General features: G+C 34.6%; 1 protein-coding gene across 2 annotated transcripts; it reads left to right on the top strand.

Annotated features, from left to right (window-relative positions):
* Positions 1-167: 167 nt before the first annotated feature.
* On the top strand, positions 168-15,922 carry LOC120334845 (uncharacterized). 2 transcript variants are annotated; one of them, XM_078112584.1, is made up of 15 exons: positions 168-300; positions 2,129-2,288; positions 3,243-3,362; positions 3,599-3,717; positions 7,781-8,035; positions 8,423-8,525; positions 8,816-8,939; positions 9,035-9,205; positions 9,701-9,896; positions 12,272-12,377; positions 13,282-13,404; positions 13,659-13,829; positions 13,970-14,040; positions 14,924-15,094; positions 15,523-15,922. In XM_078112584.1, exons 1-15 carry the CDS (start codon positions 276-278, stop codon positions 15,657-15,659), a joined length of 2,052 nt encoding a protein of 683 aa, XP_077968710.1. In that variant the 5' UTR covers positions 168-275; the 3' UTR covers positions 15,660-15,922. The 2 variants fall into 2 exon arrangements, with proteins under 2 accessions (XP_077968710.1, XP_077968708.1); XM_078112582.1 differs by lacking the exon at positions 168-300 and adding an exon at positions 1,515-1,805.
* Positions 15,923-16,828: the final 906 nt, after the last annotated feature.

The raw sequence follows: 16,828 nt of genomic DNA, 5'->3' as shown, positions 1-16,828 counted from the left end.
GTAATCCTACCTGCGTATCCTGAGCATCATCAATGTTGTGATAAGACATGAGCCAGCCTGACTATTACTCCTGCCCGGGTTAGAAGAAAGTTGGTATTGTCTTGCAACATATGATAGCGCAAATTAGAAGGTATCATAAGTTTTATGTTACGTTGATGTGCTGGCAGACGCAGGTCGACAACTTGAATAAAGTTATCTGCGCATAATAAAAGTGAAATGTGAAAACGGTTGCAGGTATAGTTGATTCGTGAACTGCGTGATAATGCGTCAAAGCAATGGGGTTGAACGATACCTATTACGGTAAGAATTTATAAAAGTGAATTGAGATGAAAAATTGCAGATATGTCATTTTCTTCAATTTTGACATCACTTTATCAATTATCTTTTGAATTGTAGTCATGGCCATGCCAAGATCTCATATATTATACCTTTATACCAGTGTTTCCCAACCTTTTTCGGTCGCGGACTATTTTCACACCAGGGAAAATCTTTGCGGACTCAACGTGCGGTAACTGTAAACCGAACTCTGTATAAAGGAGCAATAAAATCAAAAACAACAGAATTTTAACGAAGTACGTTTATAATCCATATTTACAAAATTCAATCGAAACCATAGCGAGGGTGCTCAATTATTGAGACATTGAGAACTGCTCGCTCTGACGAACTCGAAAGATATTATGAGATCACTGGCGACGATTCGCTGAGGAAAATTATACGGAGGAATTTGCAACTGAAATTTCCAAAAAACGCCTTCGTAAAATTAAAAAATTACAATATCTTTATGGCTGGTTCCTGAATTCGCTGCCATTTTCTGTCTGTATCGAATCTATGTTTTTTTCTTGCCTCGAAACAAATCCTCCAAAATGTTGTTACTGCGTATCCATTGAAATCTGATAGAACTCAGCTAATGGTATTTCATATTCAAATTAATATATCCGCTCGAAAAATTTTGAAATGTTACATCTTTGTTATTCGTATTGGTGAATTGAATTTTACCAACCAAATGCAATTTAATCGTTTGATTCAGCGCGATTGACCTGCTGTGCCCAAGTCACATATTACCAGGTATTCCAATAGTTTGCTGTTCGAATATTTTGCCCAGTCCCACTTGCCTTTTATGTTGTATGTAAATACTAACGTAAATCGTAACTTGGCTGGTACTTAAGTCTGGTAAAAACGTTTTTGCCCCGCAATGAATATTGCGACACTGAAAAGGTTAGTGACCTACATTAAATATTCTACTACATAACTTTCTAATTTGGTCGTAGCGGAACGTTGGTCGTGTGTCTTTTATCTCTCTTACGAGGGCGTAATGTGAAATCTTTGAGTTTTTCCACATATTCGTTCGTATAGAAACAGGCACACGAAAGCTTACTTTAAAATAGAACACCCTAAAAACATTTTCATTGATTATTGCATTTTTATATCGACATTACAACTAACTAATATTTGGGAGTGAGCGGCAACAAGAACTTTTTAATTGTTTTTCTGCTGTTTTAGAGAGTTGAAGTATTTATTACTAAGATAAACCGATACGAGATTTTGAATTTACTCTGGTCATTGATTAAATAAAAAAGAATACATATTTTAAACACCATTTGGATAGCATAGTTTCAGCAATTCCATAATTGAGAACTCAGACAGCGCTATACATCTGAACTAGGAAAGTATCCAAAATTGATCCTGATTAAGCTGTATTTGGAAATTTGAATTGAAATATTGAAATGCTGGGAAAATGAACACGTTTGGAATATTATTACTCTGTATCATTATGCCAATTATACTTGGAGTCTCAAACGCACAAAGTAAGCTTATTTTTTAACATAGTCTTGACATTGATCCTATAGTGATATTGATCAACAGCAAAAGAAATATAATAACATATTATTTCACAAAAGTGAAGTAAAAGAACATTATTTTTTTGCGCTAAGCAAACTAATTTTCTCATAAAAAATTATTACGGAAAAATTGTGATTCTGCAGGTTTTTACCGATTCCATCGGTAATTCCCATTACTATCTCACTATTATTGAGTAACATCACTAGCATTTTTACGTTTTTAATCGATCGATTAGTATTTTATTAATTACATTGTTGCCAAATGTTATTCTCAAATTGTTTCTATATAGTTCCATGGACAGCAAAATGTGTGGATCAGTATGAACTCACTTTTTTCAATGATACCAGAAAGAATTACAAAGAAGCAAAAGCTGCCTGTGAATCACTGGGAGGATATTTGGCAAAAGTTGATAATCAAAAAATGACCTATGTCATCAATGCAACTTTTGAGTGAGTTTATAAATATGGTATTTCAAGTTATTACAAGCCAGAATCACAGCCAATTTATTGATGCAACAAACCAGCATTTTTGATTTTTAATAACAGTAATTGGGGTGTTATCTTGTGCACGGAATAACTTTTAATTCTAAAAACTCCAAATTTTGCTCCCGACTCTCATGACAAGTCCTTCTAGCAGCTCTAGCTATAGTAACCAAACGGCTGTTTTGACGATAATAGTCTTATTTTATTGTGAGTCACGAGTAGATTAAATTATAAAATAATCTAACAAGTATATAATTCACAATTACTCGTTTGATGAGCCTATAAATTAATTATAATTAGACGAATGGCAACAAAACGCAGAAAAGTTAGGGCTACAAGCAAAGGGTTTAATGACGCAGAAAATATTTTAAATTTTTTGAGATGCAATTCAATGAGGAAATAAATCTATATAAAACTTTATCCAAATTTGGCAAACCATGCGAAAAAATCCACATCGATGTTCTGAAAGACATAGGCATGCAAACAATTATTTTCGAAAATGAACATTATAGAAAACAAGCGTAAACTCGGATTAGTGATTCCCATTTATGAAATGTTTTAAAATGTTTTAATCTTGTCTTCATCCAGTGTCATATTAGGAAAAGCGTGATGCAACAAAAAGTGTAACATTGTATGTCATTTGTAATTTTTTTTCTCGAAGTAAGACGACCAAGTTGAGTTAATTTTGGCTTGTCACTGTAATAAAGTCTATGAAGACGAGTCTTCCCAACACTGAGTAAAACTGTATTAACATCTTACTTGGCTAATTAACATAGGCAATGAATCTACTAATTGAATAGCTTAATTCGTTTTTTGATGCGAAAATCTGAGTGTTTGTTGAAATTAGAAAACAAGTAAGGAAGCAGTTGGGCTATTATTTATCTCATTAGGTTAAAATTTATCATTGTTCGAAAACTCCAGAATCGTTGGATCAGTTAATTCCTACTTCATTGGTGGTAACGACAGAGCTACAGAAGGAGATTGGAAATGGCAGGATGGTACTGACGTAATTATGAGAGGAAAAACGGGATATCAAAACTGGTTAGATCTGAAATAATAACAAAACAACAATTTGGTGTTTTCTATCTTATCCTATATAAAATTCATAAAATTTGCACATAGGAGTTTTCAAATATAACGTAAACATTTCATATACTGCGTTGTGAGTAACAACCAGCTCAATTACATACATTACTACAAGTCACTACAAATTAAATCTACCCGGAATCTGATATTGAACATATAAGTTTATTGATAAATACATTTATTTATTAAAGGAAACCCGGTCAGCCGAACAATTATGGTGGTAAGGAAAATTGTTTGTTGATTGGAAGAAACAGTTACCAATGGGTTGACAGCCCCTGCTATGATCAATTATTTTACATTTGTCAATCAGGTTATTATTTCATATTTTCAAATCTAAACCATGACAAAAAATGCGATAAATTGCGTGATAACGAAGCAAAAATATCGTTGTTTAAAGTAGCAACGCAAGACTATCAGGTATAGCCGTAGAAGATCGGTTTCGTTTTTAGTAATGATTCCCAAAATTGAAAGCAGTATTTCAATACACGACAATTGTGAGATAACCAGGGTCGAGAAAGTCCCGACTTTGCGTTTCAGGCCTCTCAAAGTTGAGAAACCCCAAAAAAGTTTCAACTGTACTAGTTATACTAGAAAGAATATTTTCCGCGCTCACAGTCGAATCTTTTAAATATATATCCTGCAATCGCTGTTTGCATTAAATTGAGACCACTGAGATTGAGACCAATACACAAACCAATGTGGCACCTGAAGAGCTAGTCTCGAGATCGTCGGCTTTTTGTAAAAATGCAACACACGACATAAATTAGTTTGTTTATGTTCTTCCTCTCGCAACTTGTCTGATAAACATATTTTTATTTGAGACGAACCGATAACAAATACGATACCATGACCAATAGAATACGAATAGAATACCTGCAAAAGTCTTGAAATTTCAAATTAAAGTTACCGATAAATAACATGCGATGGCGGCAATTCTTTCACTAAAAATATAACTGAGACTTTGGGAATAAGTAAATAAACTAGAACAGATTTAACTATTCTACCTAGCAAAACTATGGTGGCCCATCGTTGTCACGCGTAAAATTAAAAAAATATAGAATTGAGGACGAAAATTCGGGAAATTTGTTTTTACGTGTAGAAGGTAATTGAATTGGAGCATGCTACTCAACTAGCACAGACTTGAATTAATAAAAAAGGACTGTGTGCATAAAGTAGCCTAGCTAGACTCGTCCGTCGGCTCAATGAGCATATATACAATGAGTGGAAACTTCCAAATATTTGCTCATTAATCCATTGTGCCCTGCATTTTTACGTCGTCCAGCTAAATGTTTCGTTGCATATGGAGAAAGCATATCGCTCGCTGCAAAAATCCCTTGCTTCGGCCGCGCCGGTTGCGAAATTGGCCGTATTGAAGCTTTTAATTTTTCGATTCGTGTTCGGTTTTGGGTTTCGAAGTATGGTACGTTGAAAGCATACCAACTATAAGCATATGCTTATTGGGAATGCATATCTATTAGCTATAGCACAGAATATGAAGTCAAGTGCGGTTATTTCTGATTATAGCATGGGATTTAGGTACATATTTATCCATGGGAAGGGAAAGGGATAAGAAGTCCTAAATATGTGGCGAACCACAGCTTCTCGCAATCATAGTTTATAAGGCGCTCCATACGAAGACCCAAGGCTATCCGATTTCAAATCACTCTGGCAGTCTGGGATATCTTGACAATAAAAACTAAGACAAAAATTAGAAGAATAGCAGGGAATCGGCTTTCCTCTCCACATGAGTAAATATGTTAACCCCATCCTATATCAATGAATACAAAGCCCCATGTCCCTCTTTACATAATTCGTAACTCGTAACGAGTGGTGGGATTCAAATTTTTTGTCAGCTGGTTCCATCACAAAAGTCATAATTTTCGGCCGGTTCTGTTACATGTTTTTTTAGTAATGCTGACCGATTCGCTGATCTCATTAAATTCCGTGAGACAGTTCTATAGAACGGGCTAAATTTCACCACTGGTTTTAACCACCGTAACTGTGATACAAATCCAACACAGAAGATAAAAATCAGAATAAAATTAATTTTTGTAGTGAATACATTCCTCAATAGTTGTCTTTAACATCTTCGCCGATGTTCGTTAAAATATTCGAATAATTTTATATAAAAAATACGCTTTGCCCACCACTAATCACGGCGCATGTAAATATTCAATGAATGACAATAAAAAATCAAGCATTAAGCATTAAATTCCAAGTTAGCATTAAATTATAAGTAAAATTTCCACATTTCATGATTCGATCGGCGCTACACGCAAGCGTGTTTTTGTATATATTCACCAAACACCGCCAAGAAAACAGAGGCGAGCTACACGTGACTGTGGAATTTCGCTTTGAACGACGCATTGTTTTTAATTTATTACACGCCTCACGCCGCCGTGAATTGAGCTTTTGGCGCACTGTTTTAATTTTACCGTATGCCCCCCACCCCGTTGGAAAAATCCTGGCTGCGACCCTTGTTCAAATTCTATATCTCACTATTGATTACCAAAGTATAATTGCATCCAAATCAACAGTATCTATATATAAGACTATATGAAGGATCGTTAAAATGAAATAATATACATGTCAAAATCATATTTGATAACAAAATGTACTATAAATAATAAAATAAAAAAGAAACTTTTTTGTGTAAATTCACAAGACATGAAAATGGCAAATTTTAAATTTCAATGGCAAGTTATCCCTGAGTAATTTATAGTTAAAATCAGTTATTTTAATAAGTTAACGAATAGCTCACAAAGTCCAGGCAGCCTGGGGGTTCATATGGAGCACAGAGCTATTTGGAGAGGCCGCGGTTCGGCATTTATTAGGCTTTCGCTTTCCTCTCCCCCTGGATAAATATGTAAGTCCCATGTTATATCAATGAATAAATACAGCAATAACCGCACCCCACGTGGCGACTAATTCATATTCTGTTCTGTAACTACGTTTTCTGCCTAATAGATATGTATTCCCAATATGCATATGCTTATAGTTAGTATGCTTTTAACGTACCATACTTCGAAACCCAAAATCGAACACGAATCGGAAAATTAAAAGCCTCAATACGGCCAATTTCGCACTCGGCCCAGGTGAAACAAGGGATTTTTGCAGCGAACGGATGTGCTTTCTTCATATGCAACGAACCATTTAGCTGGACGACGTAAAAATGCAGGGCACAATGGATTAATGAGCAAATATTCGGAAAATTCCACTTTTTGTATATATGCTCATTGGTCGGCTCTAAACCACTACTGTCTGATCGTACAACCACGAGGCTGGAAGGCGATTATGGTTAGTTAGACCTGATTTCAATGGAACGTGCATGTCGGCATGTGCATACGGTACCGTATGGCATACCGTACAGCCGTAACGTACCGATCCAGACGAATGATAAATTGCGTGGGCTCAACCATTTATTTCAATCCATTCCTCGATTCTCCATATTCTACTAGACTATCCGTATCTCGCACTCGTTTCATGAGTGTATGCTGGGTACGGGGTACGATCAGACGGTATCGGTGTCCGGCCAACTGAGCATTTAGCAGCATTCTCCAATTCAATTGCCTTCTACATGTAAAAACAAATTTCTCGAATTTTCGTATTCAATTCCATATTCTCTTATCATTATTTTGAATATATATAATACTTCTAAGTGAACTTGTATCATGGAGAATTTATAGAACATTTGCATATTAAATTTATTGAATATAGTAGTTAGAAACCCAGGGAACACCGCTTGTGCGCGTAGGATTATGCATGACAACGTTGGTCCCAAGCCGAAGCAAATTTTCTCAAAATAAAAACGCGTGACGTTTTTTTTTAATTTTTTTTTTAATTTTACGCGTGACAACGATGGGCCACCATACAAAACCTTGGCTGGTATAAAATTGAGATGTGTGAAACAAGATTATTGAGAATTAGTGTACATCAAATGAAAATACTTTCTGTCAGTTTTCAATTTATTGCGGGCAATAGTTTTGGTTTCAAATTTTTTACTCATTATAAAAAGACGTTGTTTAATGGGGCGGATTTTTAGAAATAGTCTGGCATCTACTTATATTGCGAAGTCTTTCTGTTAATTTTAGTAACGAATCACATCGATTGTAGCTTTCTTCTTTGTGCCAAAAATGTACTGTGTCATCAGTTGAAAGTCCGTAACAATAACTTCACAAATATTATAGGAATAAATTGAATTTCAATAAAAATCAGTGATCCGGGTCAACTTCGAAGACGATTACCATGATTTTTAAATCGTACAGTCCGATATAAATATATATTTGTTCTTAGTATAACTATGATCTCGTTCTATCAGAGTACCATTATTAAAATGTTGTTTACTCATCATAATACCTATCTATTGTTTACAGATGCCATTTCCATCAATGCTAGCTCAAATGATAAAAAAATAGTGTGCAGACTGAGAGATTCATGCACGGATATGAAGGTACAATGGTACCGAAACTTTAGTCCTGTCACGAATATGCCCAAACAATATGGAATTTATCAACAAATCGAAAGAAATGGTTCAATATTACATATAGAGAATGCATCAATTTCCGATATTGCTACATACACCTGTAAAATAACAAATGCTTATAGTGGCATTGACTATAACGTTCCAGGTAAATTCGTTTACAATAAAAATGTACAAGTCATTATAAATACTTGATATATATATATATATATATCAGGTAATACCGGACAAAAAGAACATTTTACTATTAATTTGATCAAATATCCCTTTTGTGTCGCGGAGTGCCCATTTACCATATTTGTATTTTGGCGATTGCAAGGGGAGATATAAATCAATTCGTATAGACAGGTCCTTCCTCTGTGTGTTACTTCCTATATCGGATTGCTATGGGGCCGTTGTCAGAAAGCTTGAAGGCGACAGTAGTAACTTGCTATTTCGCAATTAAATTGTATTATTCCTATTATTTTTGGATCAAATATCATCGCATTCGCAAATTGCACAGTCAAAATTACTGAAATCCATTTCGGTCTTTTAGTGGAAGGAAATCCATCAATCACGTCGGTCACCAATTCGTCATGCAATCAAAGTTTGATCGTGACATGGATACCCAACAAAAATGCTATCGGAGTTATTCACAGGTACAAAAAACTACATCATTTACACGTTAAACAAATGCCAATGAAGCAGATATATAATAGATTGTTCGCTGTACATGTCGATATAAATATGTTGATGGCTGAGAGATAAAGCTACGATGCAATTTAGCTGATACTATATCTAATACCAAATTATGACTGGGATAATAAATGTATGAATATATTTTTGGTGGATATATAAATATTTCGTTATAGCTATCCATCGACAGCTACAATGTCTGTTCATTTACTAGGACTTACATATACTGGCAATCGACTTCGCTTCATTTTAGAATCTCAGCACGGAATTTGACTACCAAAAAAGAGGTTTATTGGAATTCATCGGTTCCTACATCAATCACGCCTCAACATATAGAACTTATTGGATTGGAGGCCTTAACAGAATATTTTGTAACGGTATGTTGGTGTTTAGATTTTTAAATTTATAGTGTCATGTGGAAAAGTTTCGCGAGAAAAATACATAATAATACCAATATGTTTATGTGTATAAGGTCGAGGCTTGTGTGTCCGAAAGCATGTGTGGCTATGAATACTCAGACAACAAAACTGCAAGTACAAGTGGAAAATCCAAACCTGTGTTATCTGCAACTCTATCAACTAACTGTTCTATTCAATGGATTTGGAATAATAATGAAAAACCAGAAACAGTTACAGGTTTGAAAGTACGTGACGTACGTAATAACTAGAGAAATAGAGAAAGGATCACTCAGGCAGGATTGTCGAATTGCCCCTTCCAAGCTAGGTTTATGTAAAATGTTGAGAATTTATTTAATTAAAGCAGTTTTGAATGCTTGTGGACAAACTCTTTGGACAAATTGGCAATAATTAAAAAAGGCTATAGGTCCGGGTAAACTTGTCCCGAATAAAATGGCAATGATTTTTTCATGACTCTTCAATTTTAGAGTTGGGATGAGGTTAAACCATATTAAAATAGATATGACAGAACAAATTTTTCGTCCGTCAAAATTGAAGTTTGGATGCCTTAGATAAAACTGAGGTTATATTCGCATTTGGTTCAGCGCAACGAGTAGTCCAAAACACAGTGGTTACATACTCACTCATTGGAAACCTCGGCTACGACTACATACTTGCCCAATAAAGTTTTCCTTGTTAGTGTTCTATTGAATATATATTTTATTTATCCATCTGTTTCTCAGGTCACGAGATATTGCACAACAATTGCAACAAGATGGAACATAAAGTCTCCCCGTATTGACTCATTCAACATATCGATACCGCAAACTTTTACTTCGGTACCCAACAGAAACTGCACAGTGTCAATACAAGTTATCGGATGTGCAGGGCTGAGCGAGGCAGTGAATGCGACCGGATATTGTATTGGAAAACCAGCAGGTTTTTTTTTATAAAAACTTATCTGAAAATTATATTCACGTATCAATGTAGTTACTAGTTATCAAATCAAAAAGAAATATAGCCATGCTAATATCCAAATTGCGTAAGTCAGTTTTTGGCGGTTTTCAGATTTTTATACAATAGTTAATCATGCAATGCTGCTCACCTATCTATTAACTTGGATTTTTTTCCAGGGATTCCAGAACACATAAAAAGAGAGATTAATGTGGCATGCACATTGTTGCAATTGTTCCGTCATACTGAATTATTATTGTTTAAATATAAGACTATTGCGACGTCACAAGGCGAAACAACCATCGGCAAAGCGTTTTTCAAGCTTTTGCATCATATATTCTAAATTAGCACTTGAAATTTGAATTTACGCTATACCACAGGAAAGTGGACACTCGTGATATCCACTTTCTCACTCCATTTCATATTGATTGGTCTCTATTTGAAGGATACATTGCTATTTTATTGTTTGTTTAATATTTATGGGAAGTATTGTTTTCAGTGCATGTGCAGAGCGCGTCATATTGATAAAATAGATATTTCGAACAACAAAAAATAATGATATTAAAACAGGTAAATCTGTTTAGGGATGAGACATCGTAGATACTATAAATTACATACATTTTTGGAATGTTTGGTTTCCGGACTGATAGATAGGCCTATAGTCAGGTTGCAAAGTTGCGTATGCCCCCAAATCGTGGGTACATTTTTTACAAGTCACAGTGCGCCATTATGGCGTCATACGAATAACTTCGAATACGACTAAACAATTGAACCATGGGAAAATATTTACTCCTAATGGCATAATAATATCTTGAAGAAGTTTTTATGACTTACACAATTTTGCTATTACTGTGACGATATGGGACATCGGAACGTAACATGGGTAACAGGTTAGGGTTAGGCGATAATTTGTTTCCAATTTTCCTTACTTTAGTCCTATTATCAGTTCGAAGACTAGCCAAAAGCCTCCCGTAGTATTTATACCTAAAATTATGGCCTAACCCTAACCTAGTACATTCCGATGTCCGAAATCTTGATTCGCATACTTCGGGAGCCCCGGACATGGAAACAGAGCCAAAAATGTACACCACGGTAGCTCTATTTGGGTTCCTACAGGAATTCTTTGTTATTAATTTATATCAAAGAATATATATAAAGAAGATATAACTCTCAGTCCTTATCTATACATGCGTAACATATTAATATGATTTCAACGTCAGTGCTTGTACTTGTGTTACAGCTAGCCATAATTTCAACTTGTTCAACATTTATTATCGCATAAAGTTGCATTTTGGCCATATTTCATTGATCTGTATTAAAAACGCATCTATTTTGACAACCCGCTTGACCTAATGTTTTCTGAACAGCAAATTTATGTAATGGGCGGGGTTAAATGAATTTCCAGTCTGTGTCAACTTACTTTTAGTGTTAGGTTCTCACTGATAAATATTTTTTCGTCTCTGGTCGGCTTTTTCTCTTTCACTCTGGTGAGAATTGGTAGCAAATGTGCAGTGTAGGTCTTCCGTTTTTTACAAACTTTGCGCCAAAAGCTAAATATGTATTGGAATATATTCAACGATATTTTTACTTGATGAAATCATTGCCCTTTATTGATGAGGCATGGCCATCTCAAGTTGGCCAAGTCAATTTTGTGATCAAAATGGGAGTGAAATATTTAATTTATTTTTAATTTAAAGTTTTGCGCCGAATTCAAACCATAGGTGCTCGAGCTATTAATCACTGTTTGATCTTGTTATGGAAATTTTACGCGACTTTCGATCTTTATTATTTCAATGTGAAATATCAATGTTATTACGCCGCAGTTTATTGTTGGTTCAAAAGGTTCAGATAATATTTGTTTTTTACAAACCGCCTTGGGACAACCTACACTCGTATATGTTTTTTTTATAAAGAAAACATTCAGAATTATAGTCATAATAACACCAGGTTTTGTATATGACTATTGAATCATTATACGCAAAAATACGCAAATTTGTCTTTGAAATTCGATAGTTGACATGCAAAAACGTCATAACTGACCAGTTACCCACAAACGAATCAAAATGCTCGTTGGAATAAAATTTAAAAATAAATAATATTTCGCTGTATTTTGTATAGTTCATGCCAAATATAGTGTTCTTTATATTGTAATACAATACATGTTTTAATTCATTTTAACCATTTTGATGATTTAACTATCCCCAATGAAAACAGTCGAAAATTACATGCACCGTCAATGCGTTACGTCAAAACGAAATTGATTTATACGAATTCGTATATTATTTTCTTTTAAATTATTGGTATTATATATATTTAACCAACCGATTTCGTAATAAAAATATCGATTTTTTCTTCAACAGCTCCGAAAGAAATTGCGAAACCAATCTCTTCTGATGACACCACCGACAGTAACGGGATGCGCAAAATAACCGTGACTAAACCCGATGAAAGCAACGGTTTACTGAGGTTTGTATTGTGATGTGAAAATACAATTGGCTCTATCGCAGTATACAATTAGCCAATTTTTATGTATATACGGAATTACTCAAAAAACGGATCCATAAATTTCTCAATTAATTCTATGAAAATGGGGTAAATTGTTTAATTCAATTGTTTGAGGTTTCTTCTGATACACATTTTTCCTCCAAATACTCTTACAAATAAAAATGTGAGGCGTTCAAGTCCAATGAATGAGGTGGCCACTCGATGCCACTGCTGATTGCTGATCAGCCTTCTCTAAATCGCTCTCTCAGTCAGCCAGGGGTGTGATTTGATGTGTGGAAGGTCGCCTCCTAATGCTAGAACCATTGTTATCTCGGTTAATATCTCTACATCGTCTAAGATTCTGAGTGATATCCACAACTCCTTGTGCACCATCGCGTAACTTTCCATATTCACCGTTTAAGCTCATTGTTTTTCGTCTTCCAACCAATACGGACCGATTATGCCACATTTTGGAAACGATTACCAATGCCGTGCGCTCTACCAAGTGCAACGGACTCTGTAATGCTTCATTAAGAGACGCTGTGCCTAGTAAACATTATTGTTGCTATTGACACGTCCTGACTGCAGAAAGTACACTCCAGCAAAAAATCAGTTGAGTTGTTAACATTTTTGCGCAAAAATAACAGTATTTTTTTTTTGGCTCTTTTCCGGAAATCACGAACAAATTGATTATTTTAATTTTCTGCAGTTAAAAATGGACCCTCAAAGGCTATAAATTTTATTTTTTTCTTCTAACACAATACTGTTAACATTTGGCTGGAAATTTGCTGGTAATGCGGTGATAATATTAGTCATTTAACCTTCGTGTCAGTATAATTTTACATTGCTCTCTTGTTTATTTTCTAAATATTTTCATTACATTTAGCTGTTTATTTATCATCGTAAATGATGGATGGTCTGACGAAAACACAAATTTTAGGATGGAGGATTTGATCAAGGCACAGAGCTCAACAACAGAATATATCGCCATAGCGTTGCCAGTTTATGGGTACGCCGTAAACGCAGCACATATGACTGTTATTATATGATAATCATGGACAGCAATCAAATGAGTTTACAGATTGAAATTTGCTGATGACTTACAGACTGGAATTCCCGTAAAATGAAACATTAATTACCTATACAGAGATATGGTTTGATCTCACAATTTCACATGTTCCCCGTCTTCCCTTAAATATTACTTCTAACTTCTAGCACATGCTTTTATTTTTCTCCTTTTTTACCATTCTATAATCGTGGCAGATTTACTAGCGATAAAAAAGTCATCAATCTTGGCGATGGTTCGAAATCATCTTGTAACGTCACTCAAACAATCGACGCCTTGTCTAAGAAGCGAAGGCGGCGGAGAAATGTCGGAGAGAATGCAATATTTGTAGGACAGAATCGGAAACTTGACAGAGAAAAATCTTACAGGTATGCTAGTTTTTTATTCGACGATACAAGAGTCAAAATACCAATGTTTGACACAAGATGTGCATAACGAACGCGCTGCTGTTTAAACTATTTTTATCTCAAATCGTATTTAATAAGTTATTTCATATTTCTTTCTGTAGTGTATTCGTCGTGTCAACAACGCCTTGTGTAAATGATATTTGCTTGCTAACGAGTCCGTTAATACTATTGAGTGAGTTACTTTTAAAATTTCTCTTTTATTCTAAAAACATGGTCACAAGCCCTTTTCGAAGGATAGAAATAGTACAAATAGAATAGATTCCAGGTGAGGACAGCAACAAATTAAAAAATATATATTATATAGGTTTATCCTTTGGGTAAATAGGCGATACCAGCGGAAACGAGACCCGAAACAAATAAGGTTATGCAGTTATGGAAAAACGAGCGTGTACGAGCGTTGAACGTGTATTCATTTCAACCAAAACAAAATCGTTATTATTCGGCATATCTATGAAAATATTTAGTTGCCTTTGGCCTGACAAAAATTCTTGTATAGGAAATCCAACGGGTATAAATTAAATTTAATTATTATAATCACAAATATTTACATTTGCATTTGCTCTACTCGATTGGAAGTAATCACGAAAATTCAAGCATTCATATAAAATTCATGGAGAGTGGTCGGTGCATTATCTTAATTAAATTGCATAGATTTTGCAAATCAAGTTACAGTGCTTGTATTTACAGAGCAAAAAGCGTGAAAATACCATAGGGCATAGGATAAATATACTGGCAGTTTTTTGTTATTAAAGGTTCGATATTAGAGAACCATGTTAATTTGTTGATGTATGATTTCGGCCGAAACCTAAATCAGAATCAAGTTTAAGGTAATAGTTCAAGGGAAAAGGTAATTAAATACTAACTGATTATGTTCCGAGGACTTTATAATATTCCAATCGAAGGTTTATGACAGTAACCACGTGAGACACTAAACTGTTCATTTCCTTAAAACATAGGAAAATTTGGAAAACACTCAATGAAATATATAGGACTTTCCATAATATTCGAGAAATCTCTAATATTTAAGTTTTTGTTAAAGTTATTAAATTTTATAGAAAATAAATCGTTCGAGTTCAACATTGTCAGCTTTGTGATCGGTTTTCTTATTCCTTTGATCTTCTGCGTAGTCTTTGCCCTAATAATATACAAACAGATGAAGCAGATAAAGAAGTTGAAGAAAAATGCAGAAGCGAAAGAACATAATTACGAAACTATACAAGAAAAAGGTGGTGTGATCCGAAAATCTTCCTTTTCACGCATAAAATATTATTTCTTGTCAACCTATAAAATATTCTAAACATTTAGCAAGTACATATGACATTCACCAGCTTTCCTTTCATCATCAATGCAAAAATATTTGAACATAAAATTGAGTGAATTTGGAAGAACACAAGAAACTGCCTCTTAGGAGTCATTCTTATTATCCCAGACTACTTAAATATGACAGAGATGGGTTTAATATTTTTTGTATCGTTGAAGTCATACAAACGTTATATTTCGCATTATTTTTTTCATTTGCTCTTAAGTGATAAAAGAATATTATTGGAAATCATTTAAATAGGTGTCTCACTTTGAGCCATCTATTCGTCAATATTTCAAATTTAATTAATATTTCTGCTATGGTTGGTAAAAGAACTTTTTTTCAATTAAACAGCAACTTCTCCAAACGACACAGCTTCTCAACCATCATATTCGAACGTGCTACAAGAAACTGCCGGTTACGAACAAGCTCTTCCTGCGACAACTAAGCAAACACAAGTGGAATCAGCTTACGAAACTTACAACATCTAATGAACTTCAGCAATGCGGCATCGACTCGAACATCGCAAAATGGAAGAAAAAAAATAGAATTTCATAAAACACTCCGTAAAAAACATGTTGGTGTCAATCGACATTTTCATGTTACAGTCGGACCAAACAATTATTTGTCTCTATTCACTTGCTCACTCAAAGTGTATTGAGCTCCTTATGCTATGCCGTAGACATGTATTGTCATGCATTCTTATATACGACTTATTTAGTTCTGTTAATTTTGTGCATTCCACTATACTGCAATAAAGAAAATCAAAAAGTGTCAGTTGAAAAGTTCACCAATTGTGTTTTATTGTGTTCCCGTGTCCAATGATGAGAAAGCTCTTCAAAACAGACTGTGAATAGAATCATCAGTAGAATCAGAGCTGCGTTTCTTCCTCCTGGTGGTGTCCTAATTTCGCAAACCGTCAATAGCTGCTTAAACAACTATCATCAAGAGGCAACCGAGATTCGGGTGATGTCATCTCACTCGACGGAGAGCTAGGGTGTCCGAGCACCGAATTTCACTTCGAGTACCGCAACATTTTTGACTAGATTTTTTTTTGTCGACTGCCGAATTGTTAGGAGTATCGAGTCGTTCGACTACCGAGGTATCAATGTACACTGTTATTGAAAAAATGATTTAATATTCAGATGAACGGATTAATTATCTTTGCAACCGCACCCCGAACACGTCCCCCAGAACATTTCTTCATGAACATAAAATTGAATAATCAATAATATACAGTATAATATACAGTAATTGAATGCGTGGAAAAAGGCTCATTTGTAAAAGTTACGTTATAGCATAAAACTTTAATTTGTATTAACCTATAGCAGGGCTACTCAACTATTTTTACCGTAAACAAAATTTAAAACTTATCAAGGGTTCGGCCATTCCAAAAAAATATCTTAATAAGTACAAGAGCAATGTTCGATATCGCGCTTCGTTGCCAGTATGACAATACTTCAGTGGTGTAGCTGAGCACCGACTTAGCTAAAAATATCTGGAATATTCGTTCATATAGCACCCTTAAAAATACATATATTCAAAACTTTTCTAGCGTTTTGAATTATCTTAAAGACTGAAAACTTGGAATATATATATTAGTTGCGGAGAAGAACGATTTTTTTCAGGCAAGATTAAGAAAAACCACATCGTTCACAAA

The sequence above is a fragment of the Styela clava genome, chromosome 1, assembly GCF_964204865.1.
Source record: "Styela clava chromosome 1, kaStyClav1.hap1.2, whole genome shotgun sequence".
NCBI lineage: Eukaryota > Metazoa > Chordata > Ascidiacea > Stolidobranchia > Styelidae > Styela > Styela clava.
This window is presented reverse-complemented; position numbering and strand designations above follow the sequence as displayed.

Coding starts and splice junctions, on each gene's coding strand:
- LOC120334845 (XM_078112582.1), top strand. CDS start 1,736: ATGAACACGTTTGGAATATTATTACTCTGTATCATTATGCCAATTATA. Junction 3,363..3,598: donor AAAACGGGATATCAAAACTG/GTTAGATCTGAA, acceptor TATTTATTAAAG/GAAACCCGGTCAGCCGAACA. Junction 8,036..8,422: donor CATTGACTATAACGTTCCAG/GTAAATTCGTTT, acceptor TCGGTCTTTTAG/TGGAAGGAAATCCATCAATC.